This window comes from Dipodomys merriami, unplaced genomic scaffold (assembly GCF_024711535.1).
Source record: "Dipodomys merriami isolate MVZ:Mamm:240054 unplaced genomic scaffold, mDipMer1.0.p SCAF_94, whole genome shotgun sequence".
NCBI lineage: Eukaryota > Metazoa > Chordata > Mammalia > Rodentia > Heteromyidae > Dipodomys > Dipodomys merriami.
Window position 1 is genome coordinate 2512571 of NW_027206557.1, and position 24449 is coordinate 2537019.

Genomic DNA, 24449 nt, shown 5'->3' on the forward strand with positions numbered 1-24449 from the left:
GAACGGCAGTAGTTCCCTGGTATCTACAGGCTTGTGGTTCCTAAGAGATGACCACTGAGGCGAAGCCACGTGTGCTGAGTCCAGGGCTGTACTGCAGATGCTAGGTTCCTTCGTCCATAATGCCACCCAGCTCCATTAAAGACATGCTGCCTCTTTCGATATGCTAGTTGAAATTTAGAAAAAAAGAAAAGTGAGCCTTCTTTCCCCATTGTTACAAAGATATCATCTACTTTCATTCTGAAAAATCCTTTTTAATTTATACATTTAAGACTCAGATCTCTGGGGAATTAGTGTTTGCCTATGGATTGGAGTACAGATGGAAATTTCATTTCTTTCCTTGTGGTCTTCTGACATCTATGAAGTTGTTATGTATGTGGAATGTGTTTGGGGGCTGTTTAATTTTCTACTTGTATATCATATTGGACCAATACCATACTCTATGCACAACTTTGCCTTTATAATAATTTTTAGTATTTGGTCAGCAAACTGCCACTTGTTTTACATCTCCAGGAATGGTCTGGCTAGCCTTGGCTTCTGATTGTTCCCATATATATTTTAATAGCAGCTTGTCAGGTTCAATGAGATGTTGCATTCATTTTGGGTTGGCACCATATTGACTAGCAGATCATCTGGGAAAGTCAACATTTTGTTTTTGGTTGGTAGTGGAGGTTGAACTCAGGGCCTGGACACTGTTCCTGAGTGCTCAAGGCAAGCACTCTACCATTTTGAGCCACAGCACAACTTCCAGTTTTCTGGTGGTTAATTGGAGATAAGAGTCTCAAGAGCTTTCCTCTGCCCAGCTAGCTTTAAACTGTGATGCTCAGATCTCAGCTTCCTGAATAGCTAGGATTACAGATGTGAGCCGTCAATGCCTGGCTGAAGGTCGACGTTTTTATGATATTACAACATAATATTCACAAGCACATTACAATTTCTATATGTAGCTTTATATTCTCCTTGCATGTATTTTTTTATTTGTAGAAAAGCCACTGTATCCATAATTACTAATAAAGACACCACTATTGATTCCTGTTAATGGGCTTACCTTAAATTAATTAAGTTAGAAGATGAAAAGGCTTTAGCCTAGTTCCTAATCCATGCCCATTTTTCTCCATCCCATTCAGCTTCATCTAATTGGAAATGTTTAATTTGGATACAGCACGGCTCAATTTATACCTGACAAGCTAAAGAGAGCCAGTGCTCTCCAGATAGACTATATGTGTCTTTGGGTGCCCCTCCCCAAGTTCCCACACCACACGGAGTTGCAGGTAAACCCTGAACATGGAGAGCATGCTCATTTAGGAAAGGTAATGGGCAGCTTTGGAAATCTACTCTACCCAATGCTCTTTATACTTGTTTGTGGGAATGTCTTTAGGTCTCTTACAAAGGATTTTCTTTTCTAGTCAACCTTTGAGTGAGGGGAAGAAAATAGACACTTGTGTGAGCAAAAAGAATAGTTCTTGCAGTAGAGATGGCTTGAGCCAGTGTTTACAAAGTGAGCTTCTGTTCACACCATCATAGCTAATGTCCCCTTGTTGGTGAGTAATAATCCTGGCATGCCAGCACCACTGGAGATCTCGTTCACCAGCCAGCTCCACAACAACATGCCTGTGCTGACAGATAGGAAGTCAAGTGGGCTCCATTGATGAATACGATACAGACAACATATGATCTTTTGAGAAAACCAGCTGGCCTGATTCCAGAAGGAGGACACAGATGGTCAGAGAAGATGGGGAGAACTAAGAATCGTGTAAAGGAGACATAGAATTGTATTTCTGAGTAAAAACTAGACAGCTCTTCCTACCTCGGGGGAAGGCAATGTCACAGTGCCTATCAATCTCTAAAATGGCCATTGGTACCATCTCAGTATTGGAGGACGGGGGAGCCCCTGAGTGTCAAGAGTGGGCAATGTCAAAAACTGGCAGCTCTGGGGAGAGACAGGAGCTCACCTACAACAAGGGAGAAAGGGCAGGTAGCTGGCAGAATGTGGAGACCCTCTATCATTTCCGGTCTCCAGTGGCATCTGCCCTCGTTGCCCTATGAGGGGTGAACTCATGGAAATCAGATGAGCTCCCTGGCTTACTGGTCAAAGACAGTGGGGAAAGAGAAGCTCTTCAGGGGGCGAGAGCAAGGGGTACAGGCAGGGAGACGCTCATTCGCTTCCTGATTGCATAGAAATCGTGAACAGGGGTAACCTCGGCTACCTCAGCAAAACTGAGCCCCTAACCTACAGCTCATGCTGCACCTTGTTGATTTTAAAATCTATTGGAACAAAAGCTCCGGAAGTGGCTCTGGGAGAGAGTGATAAAGGCAAACCTGTGGGGGGGGTGGGCAGGAATGGGGTGCCATGCCAAAGACCTTGTGTTTGGATTTTTAATTAAAAGATACTTCTTTTTCTTTTCATCTGTTTTTTTTGAGCTCTTCTTCACTCATTTACCCCTTTTTGTTTCGTGATCTCTTCCTTCTGGGAGGCGCCCTGATTTGGGGGTATTGAAAATAGGCTTTCTGTCCATCGCATATGCCACTTGAATCTGGGTCCTGTTTGTCTGCTACTAGCAGAAACTTAGTTCCCTTGGCCTTTGAGCCTGGATTTTCATCTGGAAAATACAGCCTCAGAGGTTGTCAGAGGCAGTCAGGAGCCATGTTATTGACCACCTGGCATTCCCAGGCTCCTGGCCCATTCCTGGCAAGTAGCAGGACATGGCCAGTTAGAACTGGATTCATGGGAAACACCAGTGGAACTTCTCCATTCATCCTCCTAGGGAAGACAGCCAGTCAGCATGCCCAGTGATGCTCTGGACCATCCCACATCCCAGGGGAAAAGGAGCTTGAAGAAGGGTCAAAGATCAGTGTAGCTCTAATATAGGTGCTAGCCCCCATGACCAAGAAGTGGGGACTTAAAGTCTACTCTGTGTGTGTCACGTTAACTTCTTGGAACTCAGAGAGGTTATGAGACTTAGCAAGGTGGCATGACTCTTCATAATGCATCTGGAGTGAAACCCAGCTCTTGTCATTCCAGATGCAGCCTCTGGCTGAGTGCATGTGGTTGTGTGCAGAAGGCTATGTTAGTATGAACCTGAGGGTGCAAAGCTGATGTATTTGTATGTATTTTGATGTATATGCATGAATACATTAGGGATACAAAGAGCATGAAATCTACGCACAGCCAGTACCACTCTATTGTTGAACTATCACCTTAGGACCATGTCACCTTGCCCAACCTTCTGGCCCACTTGTTTGCTGTTGTCCTGGCCAGTGTGACTGAGTCAGGCCTAGTCACCTTGCCAGGCAGCCTCGAGGTAGCCTTGGGGTCTTAAGAGCTGTTGCACTGGAGATGAATGCATCCAGCTTCATAGAAAAGGGAGATCCTGAAGGCCACACAGCCCTATGTGACAGGGACAGTGTGGACTGCGACCTCTCTGACTTAGGGCCCAAGTGGACAGAAGGCAATTTTCCCCACCTTTAAATTTATGCCAAGTAGGGAAACCCCCATCTTGTGTTGGCTGTAGTGCTGGTCTCAAATTCACTCATCTCCATGCCCTCATGGGCTTCCTACCTGGTCTGACCGCCAGCTTCAAGGCTGCTTAGGGGGACATGCTGTCTACACAACCTAGCCAGACCCAAGATGCTCTTTCCTTCAGTGGGTTTCAGAGAGGCAGGGTGGAAGACAGTTTAGTGGTGGTAACCTTTGATGGGTCTGGTGTGAATGTGGGGCTTGACTGTACATCCAGGAAACTTCAGCCCATATTTGCAGTTCAGGGTCTAATTAGCCAAGGGCTGGGAGATGTAGGTAGAGAAAGACCTACCTGAGCAGTTGGAAATCACCATCTCTTGGGCTTTGCTTTTAATCCAAATAGTTCGGATCACAATGCCATAGATGACACTGGAAGAAAAACAACCAAGGCAATATTAACATTGGTTTCTACAATGGGGGTGCAGAAGATGGCCCCCCCTTCCCTGAGGATGAAGGCTGGAGGGAGGGGTCTCCTACCTTGGCTTTCTCCCTACCCTTTCTGAAACTGGAGCAAAGACAAGATCTATTGGATGGAATAACTTACTTTTTGGGCAAGGACTCAAGGAAGTTAAGGGTCCAGGTGGTTGGAGGTACAGCCAGTGATTAGACTCCAAGTAAAGTCTTTGGAGACAGAAGGACCCAGGTCTCTTTATCTACTTAGGGCAAAGCCGTTCTTTCACTATTTCCTGCCCCCTCTCTCCTTCTTCCTTCCTTCCTTCTTTCCTTCCTTCCTTCCTTCCTTCCTTCCTTCCTTCCTTCCTTCCTTCCTTCCTTCCTTCCTTCCTTCCTTCCTTCTTTCCTTCCTTCCTTCCTGTCTTCCTTCCTTCCTTCTTTCCTGTCTTCCTTTTTCTTTCTGTCTCTGTCTCTGTCTCTGTCTCTGTCTCTGTCTCTGTCTCTGTCTCTGTCTCTGTCTCTGTCTCTGTCTCTGTCTCTCTCTCTCTCTCTCTCTCTCTCTCTTCTCCCATTAAGGGGCTTGAACTCAGGGCCAGTCATTCTGGCTTGGCTCTCTTGCTTATGTCTGGAGATCTACTGATTGAACCACACCTCAACTCTGGCATTTTATTGGTTAGTTGGAGATGGAGTCTTGCAGTCTTTTCTTCCCAGTCTGGTTTTGATTCTCCTGACTTCAGCCTCCTCCCTGACTAGAATTACAGGTATGAGCCATTGACAGATGAATACTGTTTTAAATCACTAGATTTTGGAAAATTTGTTGCAAAGTCATTAGTACCTAGTAAACATTCTGTGAAATGTGGTTATTAACACCAAGTATGGATCTGAAGGGATAAGCACGCTGCTTAAAAATCAAGAATTTCCTTTCCCTCATTTTTAATTTTTGGCCTGTTTTTCACACTTATCATTCTCCACTCTAAATGGTGCAACCTGTGCCTAGCAGAGTTAGTGACTGAAATCCATTGTCAGTATGTCTTGTACTCTGAGTCTCCTTAGACTTTCTTTTTTTATGTGGTGCTGGTCCTGGGGCTCAAACTCAGGGCTTAGGCATTGTCTCTGAATTCTTTAGCTTAAAACTAACCCTCTACTGCTTGAGCCACCACTTCATTTCCAACATTTTGATGGTTAATGAAGAATTCCAAATCTGGAAATAAGGCCACCAACTCAGTTAACAGGGCAAGGAGTCTTTATTAGCCATGCAGCAACTACACCCCAATGAGGGCTTTTTCCCATGAGGGTCTTTTAAAGGAAAAAACATATGCAGGGGTGGGGGTGTGTGCCAAAGCAAACAAGCAGATTTACAGAAGCAAAACATAACCTTGAGCTGCAGAAGCAGAAGCAAAACATAATCTTGAGCTGGTCAGCATGACCATTACTTAATTACAAAATCCAAAACATAACCTTGAGTAGGGGTAAGCTTTTGGCTAATACAGCAATTCAGTACAGCTGGTGACAAACCTCAAGGTTGTCAGTGGCCTTCAGCAAAGTTTGTGATAAATTGCCAAGTTGTCAGCCTGGGAAACTTGAGAGAGGGAGAGATGTTCTTTTGCTTTTTAAAAAGCAAGGATGGGAAAGGCTTAGGCTGACTGCTGGCCATTTGACCTAGAGTTTCTCTCTACAGAGGGGTTCTGCCTTTAATATTTGGCCCTATTTTAATAATCAATAATTTTTTTCTGTTTCTGATTTCACATTTCATAGTTAATTGGAGATAAGAGTCTCAAGAACTTTCCAGCAAAAGTTTTGGCCTGCGATCCTCAGAGCTCAGCCTCCTAAGTAGCTAGGATTACAGGCAATGAGCCACTGGTATCCGGCTTAAGACTCTTTTTAATGCTATTTGACATTTCAAATTTATTAAGTACCTCAACAAAAAAAACCCTTTGAGATAAAGCACTGGTCTGCTTCAAAACTGCATAATCATTCCTCTTGTAAACCACAGTTAAAAAAAAAAAAAAGAACAGAGTTCCAGTTTGTAGTCGCTGACAAAGCAGTAATTGCTTTTAATGATCTTTAGACTCCAACTTAATTAATGACTGAGTTCGACCCTCTATTCTGTATTGCTGTTTTTTTTATTTTTGCTCAGTAAGGTTCTCTGGGAACTCCAGAGCCCTGTGGACCTTTGGAGAATATGCCATTTCTTCTTGTGATCTTGCCAAGGAATATTTCTGGAATTTATATGCTTTCACTAAAGAAAAATAGGAGACAAAATTTATCAGTGAGTCTCTTTACCCTAAATTGAGTATTTGTTAGGTCAAGGAACTCCTTTTCTGAGTCAAAGAACTACAAGGAAAGTTTCCCTCTACCACAAAATGTTAGCAGTACCTGGCCATTATAACAACACACACACACACACACACACACACACACACACACACACACACACACACACACACACACACACACACACACACACACACACACACACACACACACACAGCTGGTCCTGAGGCTGGAACTCAGGGCTTGAACACTGAGCTTTCCTATTCAAGGCTAGCAATCTATCACTTGAGCCATAGCTTGACTTCCAGCTTTTTGCACTTGAGCCATAGCTTGACTTCCAGCTTTTTGCTGGTTAATTAGAGATAAAAGTCTCATGGATTTTCATGACTGGGTTGGCTTCCAACTGTGATCCTCAGATCCTAGCCTCCTGAGTAGCTAGGATTATAAGTGTGAGCCACCAGTACTTGGCTTATAATCCTAATATTTAATCAATCAATAATTCAACCAATAGTTGACTATCAACTATATATACAATAGAAGCATCTTATGAGTTAGGGTTTGGTCTCAAGTTTCCCTGTCTCTATATTTAGGGCTGATTAACAAGTCAGGTAAGTAGACAGCTAGGATCAGTTTTATTGTGAGCTGGGCAAACATGTCATCACCTGGGTGTACCTGTCAGTTACTGTCAAACCAAGCTACTTTTTAGAATATAGTGGTCATGCATCAGAGAAAGAAATCTCTGCATTCATTCTTTTCTTTCTTTCTTATTTCCTCAGAGATCAGTGAACAACCTGGCCTCTGCAGCCAGCAGTAAAGAGCAGCTGGGTGGCAGTCAGGATGCACGTGGTAGTGAGTTACAGAGAGCTTCCTGTCCAAATCACCTTGTGCAAGAATAGTTCTCATTTCTCATAACTGCAACCTCAAACTCAAGGCTCGCTGAACTTTACAAATTGGAGGGCCTTCCCTCCTTCCCTCTTTTCAGCATAGATGTCTTCCCATTAGCTCCAGAAATCATAACAAAGTAAAATAGGAAGAGAAGTTCTCCTTTCTCGACTTCATCCTAAAGAACAGGAGTGGAATGAATTTTGGAAATGCAGCCAGAAACATCCACCAACAAAGGGAACAAACTTGTGAGAAAGGGTTTTAAATAGACTATATGGAAGGTCCAAATAAGTATAAGCTTTTAGAATGACTAAGTCAAAGCCCACCAAAATCAATACCAGGAAATGGGTACATGCAAAAGTGGGTGGGGCCAAAGGAAGGAGTGTTAGATGAATGAAGGGGAGACAGGGGACCAGTGCAGTCAAGAATTCATTGTGTATAACACAAAATTAAGAAAAGTAAGGGAAGGGTTGGGTCGCAGTGGGGTAAGAATATTAAAGGGGTTGACACTGACCAAGTTGCATTGCATTCATCAACTGCTTTGTTAAGTGGCACTTCCTTTGTACAGCTACATAAAGATACTGAAAAATTAAAAACAATGCTACCTTCCTACTCAGGTAATGATATAGAAGATGTAGCTTCCTTTTTCGACAAGGTCGGTCCCATCCTTTTCCTTGGTCTTGAGCCTCATGTCCATGGGTGGTGCTGGGCAGGCCTCTGGGGACCTTTGGCCCTCTCCTCCCCAGAGCTTTGTTCCTCACAAGGGACCAACCCAGCACGGGGCTTTGCACAGTCTGTGCCCCATTCCCCAAGCAAAAGAAATAGATGTTTGTTGCATAGCACAATCACATATCAATGTTCCATGACACATGTCCATTTATTCTTTTTCATGTGTTGGCCACGGGGTCTTCTCTTTATACCTTTATCCCACAGATATAGAAATGATAGAAGGATGGGGAATCAAATTAGGTTGGAAGAAAATAAGCACAGCAAAAGTAAAGCAATTACACTGGGCTAATAACCTCTCTGCAACAATTAGACAGTTCTGTCAAGTGAATTATGAACCTGCAGTTGTTGTGACCCAGAAAAACAGTGCGTCGCCTGTGCTGTCATTCACTGCCACTTCACATCTGAGGGGCATGGTATCTCCTAAGATGGAAGGGTGACATCTTTATTCACGCTCAGCTCTCAGGAGACTCGTCACTGACAGCACAGTGCCTCCTTCTCAGACTTTCTTCCCCCATCGCTTCTTTCCTTCCTTCCCTTCCAAAGATGCTTGTGGATGCGCTACTGTATGCCAAAAACAAATCTAGGTCCTATATTAGGCAGAAAGTCATATGTGAGGGGTGTGTGTGTGTGTGTGTGTGTGTGTGTGTGTGTGTGTGTGTGTGTGTGTGTGTGTGTGTGTGTGTGTGTTGTGAAAGACAGAAATAGAGTCAGAGAGGCAAAGACAGACAGAAAGAGAGAGAGACAATGAGACAGGGAGAGACAAAGAGAGATAAGAAGGACCTTTAGGTCTGAGAGATGAAATTTCACCAACTCTACCAAGAGCTAGTCAGAAAAATCCCTCAGAGTGGGGCTGGTCTTGGTTAAAGAAGGGGAAAAGGGAAATGCAGCTCAGGGGTAGGTACAGTGTTTTCTCAGTATGCTTGAGGTCCCGGGTTCAATCCCCAGCAAGGAAATAGAAATAGGAGCTAGAAGATGCCTCCCCCGCCCCCAGAGATAAGCCCAGTGGGGGAGAATAAGGAGAATGCATGAGCGAGGGCTTCCTGTCAGGCAGGGAATGCTTGGGGAATGCTCCAGGATGAAGAAGGTCATAGTGGAGCTTTTGGGATTCCTGGGTGCCTGGGCGATGAGCAAGTAGGCCCAGGCGAGACGCCCGCTGAATGGAACTCACTTTTGAAATCATTCTTAAATTTCATTGCCAACAAATTTAGCTTTGCCTTTTCAAGGACGTGGAGGTCAAGCTGCAGCATGAGGCTTGGAGGAGCTGGCACAAAAAACAAACCCTAGTGAATGTGGAGGAGGAGGAGAGGATTCTGACAGAGAGACACAATGGTAGATCCTGCCCCTGGGGGGCGGGAGCTCTGCGTGGTACAGCAGGGGCTTTGTTGGGAAGGGTAGCTGGGACTGATGGGAAATCAAGGAGGATAGCCACAGGACTCACTGATGCCTCATGATGTTGCCAGCCATGGGCTTGGCTCCTGCCAGAGCCTCCCCTCTTGCCCTCCCCTCCCTGGGCCTCCCAACCTGGCTGCCAAGACTTGCCTTTCTCTAGTTGTCTAAAATCCCTTCACTTTCCCTCCCAGCCTCGTCCCACGTGCCCCGAGGCCAAGAGAAGGGCAGAAAGTTGAAATAAAGGTGGATGTTAATTTGCAGATTCATCAGCGATATCCAGAAAGCCTCAGAAGGCAGAGGTCTGGCCAGTGGTGACCCATGCTGTCACATCTCCTGCTATACACCTCTTGAGCAGGAGCAGGTTTGCTTTTCATCGTTTATGTCTCAGTCCACTCTTGTGGACCATTCAGGAGCTCAACCACCATGGACAGCATTCCCCGTGTTCACGAGGCCAAAGAGAAGCAGCAAGTACAAAGAGGTGATTGATTGATATAATGTCAGGAAATGCTTGAAAACTATTCAAACAGCTTAGTGGCTAAAGAAAGGCAGACTAAAACAACAAACTTGGTTTTCCAAGCCTAACAATAATCCTACCTGAGGCTGGGCCTAGGTGAAGAGATGAGGGAGGAATGAGGTGGTAGCTCAGGGTTAGAGTGCTTACCCAACAAGGCCCCTGTTCAATCCTTAGCACCACCAAACAAACAAACAAACAAACAAGATGGAGGATACCTTGTTCTCCAGAGAAAAGAGGGGAGGTGGGGGTGGGAATCTGGGATCTCTCTGGCTCTGTGTCTCTGTCTCAGTCTCTGTCTCTCCCTGTCTCTCCCTCTCCCTCCCTTCCTCCCTCTCCCCCCTCTCTTTACTGCCCTCTCCCTCTACATGTGCTGGTCTTTCCTATTCTCCCCTTCAGTGGTGGATCCCAAGAAACATTTTTTGCCTTTCCCTGACCCTACTCCTCCCTTCTTCTTCTTATTTTATTTTTTTTTTTAGTATATCTATGCATGTACACTCAAAGGTTTTGTTGTTGTTGTTGGTGGTGGTGGTGGTGATGCATTTTAGACATGTCTGTCATTCCATTTGTCAGATTCCAGATGTTGGTAGTGTCTTGTATTTAGAAGGATGTAAGATATAGACGAAAGAACAGGGTATGAAATTAATCCTAGATTTCAATAATGGGTGACAGGAGGTCCGTTATTTCACCTCTTTGAGCTTGAGTTTTGTCTTTCATGAAATGGAAGGAACAGTCCTCATTCCTCAGGACTGTTCTACCAACAAACTTGGGGTGGCAGGCAGCAGCCCTACAATGCATTCCCTGTAGGGGTCAGCTTTCTCCTCTTGACTCTCCTTTGGAGGCCTCAAGCCTGCCCTAGTGGCTTTAGAGAAAATATAATGTCCTGGTCACCAGGGAGGAGGGAAGGTTGGCAGATCAGGGCAGTTCCCTGTGGGCCCGGCCTACTGCCCCTTACCTGATGATCACCAGAGGAATGAAGTACACGAGGAAAGCCACGATGGTCATGTATGGAGTCCAGTAGGAGTCATCTGGCCACAGGGCCCAGCACTGCACTTCTCCATTGGACAGTGTCCTTTTCCCAAAGATGATCAGAGTAGGGATGGAGAACAGGAAAGAGAGGACCCAGGCAACCCCAATGAGGACCTTGGCTTGTTTTTCTGCTCAAAAGAAAGAAAAAGAAGCCTGGGCACCTGGAAATAGTATCTGGGTGCGCACTTGGGGTATATTGAAGAAAAGATGAGCTGCAGGGATCTCCCAGAGCCTCTCCTGTTTCAGTTTCCTCATGTGTAAAATGGGGGTGGTGGTGGGGAATGGTGTGTGCGTACAGCTCCCACCAAAAGTGACTATCCTTGAATTTTCCCAACCCTGATAGATCCTCCCTGTACCCTTGCTATCTGGTTGGTAAAATTACCTATCCATGTGTTTAGACTTGCAATCTTTAATTAGAAGTAAAAAAAGATGAAATTTTCTCTGCGCCTTCTGTGTATGTGTATTTCTTTGCTTTTGGATTCTTTTGTCCTTCACCTGTTTTCTGACTGAGAGCCTCCTGACTTTTTCTTGCTAAAATTCTCCCTTGAAAGGGTTTTAGATCTTTGCCTGTGGTGTGGCACAGAAATCTCTTCCATTTGTTCTCTTCCTCTTCCTTTATGATTCTTATTATTTATAGGACCAATTACACATTTTTTTATTTAACTGAAAAAAACTATTTTCTTTCGTTTGTGCCATTGGTATGATTCTAGAAAGACTTTTGCTTTTTAAGATTATAAAGATTTTATTTACTAAAAGTTTTGTTTTTGTTTTGCCTGCCTACCTGCCTTCCTTCCTCCTTCCCCCTTCCTTCCTTCCTTCCTTCCTTCCTTCCTTCCTTCCTTCCTTCCTTCCTTCCTTCCTTCCTTCCTCTCCTTCCTCCTTCTGTCTCTATCTCCTTCCCTTCCCCACAACCCCCTCTTTTTCTTTTGTCAGTACTGGGATCAAACACAGGGAGGGTCTGATGTATTCTAGACAAATGCTCTACCATTGACTAATTCTCAACCTTTTTTTTTAAAGGATTTTATTATTATTATTATGAAAATACCGTATAGAGGAGTTACAATTACATGGGTAAGATAATGAGTACATTTCTTATCAAGCATTGTTGCCTCCTCCTTTGTTTCCTCTTCCTATCCCTTCCCATCTCTCCCCCCCAACCCCTTCTCCCCCCTCCACTGCCCCCCCCAAAGTTGTAAAGTTCGTTTTTCTACATAATGACTTGTACAGCTCAACAGCTCATTGTTGCCCCTCAGTAGATGAATGGATCAAGAAATGTGGTATATAACCTGTTTTAATATAGACTATTTACTTTTCCAATCCAAGTAGAAACTCTTTATAACTAACTGTGACATGTGGTGATTTCATATTTATCTTAGTAGCAAGACAGCTAGCTACTCCATGATTACATATCGAGGTGTCTGTTTCTGGAATATGAACACATTGGCTGGAGTTTGTTTCTTAGTGCAGGTACACTTGTCAGCATGGCTGTAATGGCACGAGGTGACACCTTGCTTCAAGATCAATGTCACACTCCAGCCAACTCCACCCCTCAGCTGTTTGAGCTATACTTGGAAATAACAAGTACCTTTTCTCAGTACCTAAGATTTCTTTCCTATATCTGTTTTTGAACAATCAAACCCATGTTGTGTGGAAAGACATAGAGGAGAACAAAATGAGAAGGGGAAAGAGAAGAAAGGGGAGAAGGAAGAGCAGTTAAGAATACCGTATCAATGAACAGCCCCCCCCCTCCATTCAAGGATGATGCTGTGAGAGAGCTCTTGCTCACCTCCTTGCAGAAACTTCATGGGGTGGACGATGGCGTGGTATCTGTCTATGCTGAGGGACACCAGCACATAGGTAGAAGCGTAGAGCAGCACAACCTAAAGGCAGAGGAAACTCAGGACTTGGTGCAGATGAGAAAGTATATCACAAAATGCACAGTGTCTTGTGGGAGGGAAAAGTGGGAGAAAATGAGGGAGAGGGTAATAATGTTCGACAAGAAATCTACACATTACTTTATTTGTGTAACTGCAACCCCACTGTATATCACAATAACAAAAAATACAAAAACAAAACAAAAATAAAAACCCTTGGGATTGACTGGAGGTAGGGATGAGTGTGGGATTAAGGAGAGCAGACTGCAATTCTTTTTTTTTGGGTCCAGTCGTGGGGCCAGAACTCTGGGCCTGGGTGCTGTCCCTCAGCTCTTCAGCTCAAGGCTAGCACTCTACCACTTGAGCCACAGCGCCACTTCCAGCTTTTTTCTTTTTGCTTATGTGGTCCTGAGGAATCGAACCCAGGGCCTCATGCATTCAAGGCAAGTGCTCTACCACTGAGCCACCTTCCCAGCCCAAGACTGCAATTCTTTGTGCTGCTATTTGCATTGCTACTACTCATTGATGAGAACTCCCTCCTCATTCAGCTGGCTTCCTAGGAATGCCAGGGTTCAGGCTCAGTCCCTCTTGACATTTGCAACATACTTGTTTGCGATTAACTTTTAAAGTTAAACTAGTTATCTCGGCCACAATTGATATTTCAGAATAACTAGAAACAAAAATTCCTTTGCCTTTTGTCAGTGTGAGTATGACGAAATGAGTCACTTATGAGACCAAAATGAGTCATTTATGATCAGATCTGCTCAGGTGCAGTGAGAAACTCTCCTCTTAATCTCCACTTCTCTAGCAGAGATGTACCTGAGGGTGAGGTGTTCCAGAGTCTTCTTTTCCTCCCCATTCATTTAGCAACCTTAGCTAGACCCTCTAGTTATTTTGTATACTGTATTATTTGCCTATTCTGCAGAAGAGGAAATAGAAATGCTAAGACGTTAACTTCTCTCCTATACGGGACATATTTAGAATGCAATTAAATGGAATAACCGGGGTGGAATTTTTTTTCAGTTACCTTGAAGTGGTATTTCTATAGACTCCAGCTGTAACTTTGCTTTGCAAATTTAGGATTAAATCTACAGTGGACCAGAGAGGAACCTAAAGATAGAAGCAAAGGGTGACTGCCAGGCTTTCTTCTTGGTATTCACCTGGTTTTAATTTGTACCTGGCTGTTCTGATTTCTTTTCTCACTGGCCAATACCTAGCAACCAACTACATCTGCATCTTAATGTGCAATGGGGTTGTGTCCCAACAAACTCATTTAAATTGAGAATATATTAATTTGATAATGCATTTAATAAGTCCAGCCCAGGGAACATCCCAGCTTAACATGCCATAAATGTGCTTAGAACATGTACATCAGCCTGAAGATGGTGAAACTCCCAACCATAGTGCATATTCTATAATAAAGTATTGAACATCTCATGCAATTTATTGAACACTGGACTAAATGATAAACAGACTGGCTATGCTTCCACACGATCATAAACTCTAAAACTCATCAGAAACCAGGGACCATCTGGACAATTCCATTCTCTATTTATATCATCACAAATGCTTCTCATCTCTAATGTAGGAGATACAGGGAACAGTTGTGAAGAACAATAGATTGGGGATTAAACCCTGAAGGACAGAAAGCAAATTCTCTGTTGAACAAAAGTTGACAAAAAGAGAAAAAGAGGATAGATGGCTAAGTGAAAAGAAAAGGTCAATCCGTGGGAGAAAAATTACGTTTCAGCTTGTGATCCATGAATTCAGAAGGATTACATCTGACCACAGATGACCGAGGGGAAGGCATTGTTACCTGTGGATGAAGCCAAGTCAGAAGATGACACATAATCTCTGAATTCCTGGCCAAGCCACCAAATATATTGGTCAGAAATTTGGGGCACCCAAGTCTGACCTCAGTTCTTTCATGTAGCAAATGAGAAATTCAGGCATGATGTGAACATAGTAGCGAAGGTGATAGGAATGTTTATTGGAAAGGACATATGGCAGAGGGAGAAAGCATGTGGCACAGACATGCCACAGGAAGGTCAGCCCATTGCAGCCATCTTATGCCATCTTCACAGTTGCAGACATTGGCTTTGGGTAAAATAGGGGAAATTGGGCTCCTTGGAGATGTCTTTCTGATTGGTGGATGGCCTTTCTGTTTGCTATGAAGTCGTGGCACTGGCAATTTAGTGCCCTGTTCTTATTTCCTTATTCTTTTTAATTTTTGTGTGTGTGTGCTAGTGCTAGGGCTTGAACTCAGAGCCTAGGTGCTGTCCTAAGCACCTTTTGCTTAAGGCAAATGCTCTAGCACTTGAGCCATAGCTCTACTTTCACATTTTTTTGATAGTTTATTGGAGATCAGAGTCTCATGGACTTGCCTGCCCAGGCTGGCTTCACACAGCAATCCTCAGATCTCAGCCTCCTGAGTAGCTAGGATTACAGGTGTGAGCTACCTATGCTCATATAACAGGGTTCAAAGTTTACAAATTGAGAGATGTTGCTGGCTGCATTGGCTCACACCTATTACTAAGCACTTGGGTGGCTAAGATGGGAGAATCATGGTTTGAGGCCAGCCTGGGCAAAAAGTTCATGAGATTCATATCTCTACTAATAAAAAGTTGAGTGTGGCTGGGCACTGGTGGCTCACACCTGTAATCCTAGCTACTCAGGAGAGATGTGAGGATCACAGTTCAAACCAGCCAGGCAGGAGAGTCCGTGAGACTCTTATCTCCAGTAAACCACCAGAAAACCAGAAGTGGTTCTGTGGCTCAAGGCTTTAGCCTTGAGCTGAAGAGTGTAGGGGCAGTGCCCAGGCCCAGAGTTCAAGCCCCGTGACCCCCCAACCCCCCCCAAAAAAGTTGAGTGTGGTGGTACTCACCTGTCAGCCCAGCTATTCAGTAAGTGTAAATAGGAAGATTGCAATCCAGGCTGGCTCAAATGTGAATGCAAAGGCTACTGGAAAAATAACTAAAGCAGAAAGGCATGGTTCAAGTGGTAGAGCACCTAACTAATAAGAACAAGGCCCTGAGCCAAACCCTGCACTATCAAAAAAAATGGTGATAAATCCAAAGATATATCAAACAATTAAAAACTAAAATAAGGTATTTATTGCAATACTTCTATAATAAAAATTAAATTGAAGACAAATAGAATTACATGTAACAGATTCTTTATGTTGATAAAACACAATAAATAACGAAAATAAAATATTTATAAAGGTATATGCAACATATAACATATCACTAAATGTGTAATAAAATTGTTCCAAGCTCTAGAACTTTACAGAAGAAAAATATGCACACAAATAAGTATGTCAGAAAAACTAAACTTTATAAAAATATCACCCATTATTGTAAATATACCTTGACGATGTTTTTTTAAATGGTTATATGCTAAAATCTACCAAGAAAGAGAATCCCTCAGTAGACTAGAAAGAAAACTTATTTAAAAATTCACATACTTTAAACAAGCCATGAAGCTGAAATTAGTACCATGTTTTTTTTTAAATACCACTTAGAAATTTATACATCCTCATAATTAACTCAAGTCAAGAAGGAAATCAAAGTACAATTATAGCCAATTCATAAATGTCAACAATGAAAATTCTACACGTCAACAACATATGGGACTCCATTCGCAGAGCAGATGGCAGCCTTGGGACATATGTCTGAATTCTCGCTACCCACCCCTTAATTCTGACAGAAATGACCTAGCAAATACAAAACCCAAGAAAATCTAAGTGAGATTTAAATGCTGGAAACAAAGAAATTTTACTTAGAAAAATGCCAGATTGGAGTCAAATGAAGTAGAATTTTTGGACTGACTTAAAAAAATACATACTTAGCTTTTTAGAACAGTTATATTTATTTTAAAATGCTTGCAAATAGTACATAGAATTTCTATGTTATTTTGTATTAGTGTGGTGTCAGAATGTTACATTTATGAATACTGACCAGTCAAGCCATATGCCAGTGGCTCATAACTGTAATCCTAGCTACTCAGGAGGATGAGATCTGAAGATCATGGTTCGAAGCCAGCCTGGGCAGGAAAGTCTGTAAGAGTCTTATCTCTCATTACCAATCAAAACAAACAAACAAAATCCAGAAGTGGAGCTGTAATTCAAATGGTAGAGTGCTTTCCTTGAGAAAAAAAAAAAAAAAACAAAAAGCTCAAGAACAGTGCACATGCCCTTAGTTCAAGCCCCAGGACTGGCACAAAAAGAAAAACAACAATAACCAAAACTGACCAGTCAATATTGAGTCATTACTATTAACTACACATCCTGGTTTACATTAAGGTTCACTGTCTTGTATGATTCTATGGATCTAGGTATGCATAATGTCATGTTTCTTTCATTACATTGTTATGCAGAAGAATTTCTCTGACTTAAAAATCCCCTGTGTTTTATCTTTGCCTAATTTCTTCCTCCATATTCCCAGGAGCCACTTTTTAATTTTTTTTTATTTTTTATTTTTTTGTCGATTGTGGGGCTTGAACTCTGGGTCTGGGCGCTGTCCCTCAGCTCTTCAGCTCAAGGCTAGCAATCTACCACTTGAGTCACAGCGCAACTTCCGGTTTTCTTGTGGGGTTAATTGGAGATAAGAGTCTCGTGGACTTTGCTGCCAAGGCTGGCTTTGAACTGTGATCCTTGAATTTCAGCCTTCTGAGTAGCTAGGATTATAGGTGTGAGCCACCAGTGCTCGGCACTTTTTTTTTTTTTTTTGAGAATGTAATATAGTTAGAATCACTGTATATAAAAAGGTGAAGAGTGGATTCAGGCAGCAATGAATATATGTTCATTTTGTAATTCTACATTGTAGGTGTCTAACTGTTTATTCATTCAACGGTTTGAGGGACAGTTGAATTATTGCTATAAATGTCTTCTTTGTATATTCATGCACATGTTTCTGTGTGGACATAAATTGTGGAAGGCAATTGCACAAATGACTAGGATCACAGTTGCTGGAATGGGTGGTAAGAGGACACTTGACTGGAAGAAACTTCAAAATTATCTCCCAAATTGGCTGTATCATTTTTGAAATTCTATCAGTAACAAAGAAGTGCTCCCATTAATCTACATTCTCACCTACATTTGCTACTGACAGATTATTTTGAATGATTATTTATCTAACAGATACTTAGTTGCAAATCTTTGTTTTAATATGTAATTCATTATTTATAATGTTGAATATTCTGTATACATTTGCCATGTTTTTGTGTGTATGGCATTCCTGGTTCTTGAGCTCAGGGCTTAGGTGCTGTCCCCAAGCTTTTGTGGCCAAGACTAGCACTCTATCACTTAATCCACAGTCTTACTTCCAGATTTCTTCATTTCTTTATTAATTGGAGTTGAGAGTTTCATGGTCTTTCTTCCCAGGGCTGGCTTTGAACTTTGTTCCTCAGATCTCAGCCTCCTGAGTAGCTAGGATTACAGGCATGAGCCACCCATACCCAGCCATTTGTTATTTTTACAGAGGTGTCTTCAGATCTTTTACCTATTTGTAAGTGGGTAGTTTGTGTTTTAAGAGTTTTTTGGTGCATTTTGGATACAAATTCTCTGTAAAACATATTTTAAAAAATTTTCCATTCTATAGATTGAATTATTTTTCCCCTTCACAGTTGTAAAGAGTTTGTTTAATAAAGACAAAGGAAAAGCCACTAGGACTGTGAGCAATGGGACCTGGAAACAGGTTGTATCTTAATTCTTTTAAGCAGTGTTCTGTGTAGACAAGTTGATAGTTATTTTTGTTTATTTGTTTTTTGTTTATTTGGGTTTTTTTGTCAGTCAGGAGGCTTGAACTCTAGGCCTGGATGCTATCCCTGAGCTCTTCAGCTCAAGGCTAGCGCTGTACCACTTGAGCCACAGCACCACTTCTGATTTTCTGATGGCTAATTGGAGATGAGTCTCATAGACTTTCCTGCCCTGGTTGGCTTTGAACCGTGATCATTAGATCTCAGCCTCCTGAGTAGCTAGGATCACAGGTGTGAGCCACTGGCACTCAGCTAGTTGATAAGTTAAAAAAAAATAAAGTCCAGTGTTTCTAGTGTTCCTCAATTTTAGGGTTTATCTATGTCCATACAATAATTTGCTGGGATCTTGATTAATACTGAATTTCAGATCATATAGAGGCAGAGTAGAAAAAATATTGTCTTCCTATCCATGAAGATGAGACACTCTCCATTTATTTAGGTATCTGAGTTATTTTTCCAAGAGCTTTTTAAAGCTTTGCACTTGCTTGACATACTTGCTTGGCTAGCGCTCCACCACCTGAGCCACACTTCTACGCCATCATTTTTCTGATTAGACACAGAGCCTCATGGACTTTTCTACCCTGACGCCAGCCTAGGCTAGTTCTATCTGGATCTCAGTTTCTTTAGTAGCTAGGATTACAGGTATGGCTAAGAAAATATAATGTTAATATTCAACAGACAATGTTTTTAATTTCAAGTTGAATTTTTATTGATATAAACATTGTCTGTTGAATATTAACATTATATTTTCTTAGCCATTCTATATTGCCTGTAGTCCTGCTGGTTTTTATGGTTGTTGTTTGCCTGCCTGCTTTCAAAATGTTGATTTAAGATTAAAGGCATTTTTAACTACGTCGTTTCCAATCTGTAAGTGTTTTCTTTATTTCCTCTTCTTCGTAGCCCACAGAATTAGCAGAGCTTCTAATACTGTGTTGAGCAAGAGCAACAAGAGGGGCATGCCTCTTTCATTTCCAGTTTTAGGAGAAAAACTCCTAATTTATTACCCTTAAAGAGAGGTTAGACGCTCTGTTGCCTTCTGCATGTGGCCATTTTTATTTCTTCCCTTTCCTTATGTTGTGATGCAGCTGGGGTGGTAGAAGGGGAAGTGGACAGGAGAGGGAGGAAGTAAGGAAGAAGGAGAAGGGAAGAGGGCAAAAGAAGGTTTTAACAGAGCACTAGGCCCCATGCTGTTTGACCTTCCAGCCACAGGAACCAAGTAAGCACATATATATATATATATATATATATATATATATATATATATATATATATATATATATTACAGAGGAGTTATAGTTACATGAGTAAGGTAATGAGTACATTTCCCCATCAAGCATTGTTACCCCTCCTTTGTTTTTCCCCTACCATGCCTTCCCTTCCCACATTCCCAACTCCCCCCTCCCCCTAAGTAAGCTTATCAGTGATCCGGCCTCAGGTATAATGCCATAGCAACTCCCACAGGGCCTGCTGCTCCCTGTACTGCCTGTGTTAGGTCCAAGTTTCTAATTCTGTCAATCCTGGGAAGGGCAAAATTCAACCACACTCAAACTGTAGTACTCTTGAGTGGGTGGAATTCCATATGTATTTTGATACCAACACATTTGTTAGATACAGGGTTTGCTAATGTGCTCTCTCATCCTTTATTGTGCCCTTTGCTGTGAAGGAAGCTTGTTCAGGTTGATGCAATCTCATTTGTGCCTCTTGTTTACCTGTGCTTTTAGAATTACATATAGCTCAAATATCCTTGACTAGGCAAATGTCAAGATTTCCTTGTTTTTTTTTTTTCCTAGTAGTTTTATTATGTTAGCTATTTTGTAAGTGTTTAGTCTATTCAGAATTTATTCTTATGTATGGTGGGCAATAAAGGTCTCATTTCATTTCATTTAATGGATTTATTTATTGCCATACAGGGTTTTAAACCCAAGCACTTGCAATTAAGTTGATTTTCTACTACTTGAGTCACCCTAACCTTATATTTGCTTTAGTTTGGGGGCTTTTTAAAAAAATAAATAAGCTCTTACAATGCATTTTTGCCAGTTTATGGTCTCTATCTGTGTTCTGTCTTATGCTGGTTGGGATTCAGATTGGAAGCAAGATACTCAGCTTGTTGTTTTGGTTGGTCGTGGGGCTTGAACTCTGGGCTTGGGCGCTGTCCCTGCGCTCTTCAACTTAAGGCGAGCACTCTCCCGCTTGAGCCACAGCACCCCTTCCAGCTTGTTTGTTAAGGTGGAAGCTTGCTAAGTTTTCAACCAAGTTGGCCTGGAACTGAGATCAACCCAACTGCCACCTCCTGAATAGTTAAGTTTACAGGTATGAGTCAATGTGGTTGGATTTTAATGTCATTCTTCTTTATGTGACTATCCAGATTTCCCAGTGCTATCAGTGAACAGACCATCCTTTGCCTATTGTGTGTTCTTCTCATTTTTGTTGGGAATTAAATGAAACTCAATAAATGTATTTATTTGGGGTATCTTTTTTGTTCTATTGTTTTATTGTATTCTTTTATGCAAGTATCATACTGTTCTGATTCTTACAGATCTGTACTGTATTTTTTATTTTAATTTATTTTTTGAATATTTTTATTATCTTTTAGTAGTTTTACAAAGGAGCTGCCATTGACCAAAGCAGTGTATGAATACAGTGTATTTTGATTACTGCCACCCCTTTCAACATTCTTGCCTACTCCTTTCCTTACTTACCTTAATTTTATGTTATATATTTACTTTTTTTCCCTTTAACATAGCAGTTTATGTGTACTGCTGCATCTTGATCTGTGACATCACTTCAAAATGTAGACCCCTCACTGACCCACTCCTTTCCTAATATTTCTCAATCCTGTGGTATATACACGATGAATTCTTACCTGCACTCTCTTCCCTCTCCCACTTCATTCTTTTAAACTCCTTTCGGCCCCATCCTACCCTCTTGCATGTACTCATTTCCTGGTATTTATTTTGTTGGGCTTTGATTTAGTACTCAGTTAATTAATGTGTAACCCCTTACTTGTAGATTTACAGGCACATGCTGGCTACCACAAATGAGAGTAACCATGCAACTTATGTTTCTCTGGGTTGGGCATACTTTGCTTAATGTAATTTTTCCAGGTCTTTCCATTTCTTTATGAATGGTACAATATCATTCTTTTTGATGGATGAGTAGAATTCCATTGTGTATATATACCACATTTTCTTGAACTGTTCATCTGTTGAGGGGCATCTGGGCTGATTCCATATCTTGGCTTATGGTAAATAATGGCTGCACTGAACATGATTGTACCAGTAGCTTTAGTGTTGGCATGTACTTTGAAGTCAAGTAGTATTATGCCTCCTGCTTTATCCTCCTTGTCCAGTACTGATTTGACTGGGTTCTATATGTATTTTAAGACTGTGTTTTCTCTTCTTTCCTTCCTTCTTTTCTTTCCTTTTCTCTTTTCTTTTCTTTTCCTTCTTCCTGCCAGTCCTGGGACTTGAACTCAGGCCCTGGACACTGTCCCTGAGTTTTTGTTCTTAAGGCTAGCACTTTGCCACTTTGAACAACAATGCCATTTCTGGCTTTTTAGTGCTAATTGGAGATAAGAATTTCATGGACTTTCCTGCCTGGGCTGCCTTTGAACCAAAATCCTCATAACTCATCCTCCTGAGTCACTAGGATTATGGGCATGAGCCAATGCCCAGCCTGAAAAAGTGCCATTGGAGTTTTGGTGAGATTGCACTGAATCCATAAATCATGTTCAGTAACATTTTTACAATATGAATTCTTCTAATTTACGGATGTGAACTATATCTCTATCTACCTGTATCATCTTTAACTCCTTTAGTCAATATTTTAGTATAATCAGTATTTAGATCTGTCACTTCCTTGGTTAAATTTATTTATAAATAATTTCTTATGTGCTTTTATAGGTGTTAGAAATAGGATTGTTTTCTTGATTTCTTTTTTTCATTTGATTTCATTTTTTTCATTGATTTCTTTTTTGTTATTTGTATATGGAAATTCTTCTTTATATTCTGTGAACTTATTAATAACTAATTTGTGTAGTCTTCAGATTTTTCTATTTGTAAGATCATCTTACCTACAAACAGGCAATTTTGCGTCTTCATTTCTGCTTTGGAAGTCCTTTATTTCTTTCTCTTGCTTAAGTGCTCCTGCGAGGACTCCCATTCTGATGTTGAATAGAAGTCATGAGAGTGGCTTCTTTGTTCCTGACTTCAGAGAGCGAGCACTCCATGTTTCACAGTGGAGTCTGATGTTGGCTGTAGACTTGATATAGACTTATTGAATTGCTGTACTTTCTTTTCATATCAATTTTTTGAAATACATATAAAATATTTATGTATGGGAACAAATAAACACTAAACACAGGATATCTATAATTCTAAAATATTACATACGGAATATATGCATGTGGTTAGGATATGGTTTTTCTTTAATAGTTTTTTTTCTTTGTTCTTTTTAAAAATTTTATTTTATTGTAAAGATGCTGTACAGAGGGTTTACAGTTACAGGAGTAAGGCAATGAGTACATAACTTGCCAATCATTGTTACCCCTTTCCTTCTTGTCCCATTATCCCTTCCCTCCCCCACTTCCCACACTCCTCCCCACCCCATCCCATCCCCCTGCCCAAAGTTGTAAAGTTCATTTCCAATATACTGTCCTGTGGGTATCATTATTGCAATGGGTCATCCTGTGTCCTTGTTTCAGCATTTTGTTATTCTCCTTCCCCTCCCCAGATTAGACAACTGTATATACAAGATACAGGGTACCAAAATCAAATACAATGACAACAGAGGATATACCATAGGAGGAATAGCATAGAAAGGAAACAAAAAGGAATCCCATAGAACATTTAAAACGATAACAACAAAGGCAGACCTCTTGTCTTGGGGTTCATTTCACTTAGCATCATCTTATATGGACATATGTACATAGCTTTTAAGCTTTTCAGCTCATTTGATAAGATTATCCTATATGTATACTCATTATTGCAAATAAAGGAAACATGGGACCTAAATTTCTTTGGGACTGGCTTACTTCACTTAATATGATTTTTTCCCAAGTCTTTCCATTTTCTAACAAATGGGCTGGCATTGCTCTTTCTGATGGAAGCATAGAGTGTATATATATATATATATATATATATATATATATATATAGAGAGAGAGAGAGAGAGAGAGAGAGAGAGAGAGAGTGTATATATATATATAGAGAGAGTGTATATATATATATACACACACACACATATATGTAGATATAAGATCTATCTATCTATCTATCTATCTATCTATCTATCTATCTATCTATCTATCTATCTTGATCCACTCATCTACTGAGGGGCATCTGGATTGGTTCCATATCTTAGCTATGGTGAGTAATACTGCGATAAACATAGTTGTGCTGGTAGCTTTAGTATGGCCTTGTTTGTGATCGTTTGGGTAAATGCGCAAAAGTGGGATTGCTGGGTCATAGGGGAGCTCTATGTGGAGTCTTTTGAGAACCTCCATACTGCTTTCCAAAGTGGTTGAACAAGTTTACACTCCCGCCAACAATGCAGTAGGGTTCCCTTTTGGTCACATCCCCTCCAGCATCTGCTGTTATTAGATTTCTTGATTCTAGCCATTCTAACTGGGGTGAAGTGGAATCTCAATGTTTGTTTTGATTTGCATTTCTTTTATGGTCAGAGAAGTTGAACATTTCTTCATGTGTCTATTGGCTATTCTTAATTCCTCTTCAGAGAAGTCTCTCTTTAAGTCTTTAGTCCACTTGTTAATGGGGTGGTTGTAACTTTGAGGATTTGTTGTTGGGGGATTTAATTTTTTGAGTTCCAAGTATATTTTAGATATGAGACCCTTATCTGTTGTATAGCTAGTGAAGGGCTTCTCCCAATCCGTGGGTTTTCTATTGATCTTGCTAGCTATGTCCTTTGCCATGCAGAAGTTCTGCAGTTTCATGCAATCCCATTTGTCCAACCTTTCTGTGATTTGTTGTGTTTCTGGGTCTTTATTAAGAAAATTTCAGCCCGTGCCAAGGAGCCCTAGAGTTTCTCCTATTCCTTCTTGCAATGTTTTCAGGGTATCTGCTTTTACTTTGAAGTCTTCG

At 41.4% G+C, this 24449-nt stretch overlaps 1 protein-coding gene across 1 annotated transcript in view; it reads right to left on the reverse strand.

Annotated features, from left to right (window-relative positions):
* Npsr1 (neuropeptide S receptor 1) overlaps nucleotides 1–24449 on the reverse strand; it is a 100390-nt gene that overhangs the window by 12453 nt on the left and 63488 nt on the right. The window contains exons 4-6 of the mRNA XM_070014184.1: nucleotides 12508–12601; nucleotides 10648–10849; nucleotides 3807–3883 (exon numbers count right to left, since the gene is read on the reverse strand). Coding sequence (XP_069870285.1) covers nucleotides 3807–3883; nucleotides 10648–10849; nucleotides 12508–12601 — 373 coding nt within the window. The remainder of the gene's footprint in view (nucleotides 1–3806; nucleotides 3884–10647; nucleotides 10850–12507; nucleotides 12602–24449) is intronic.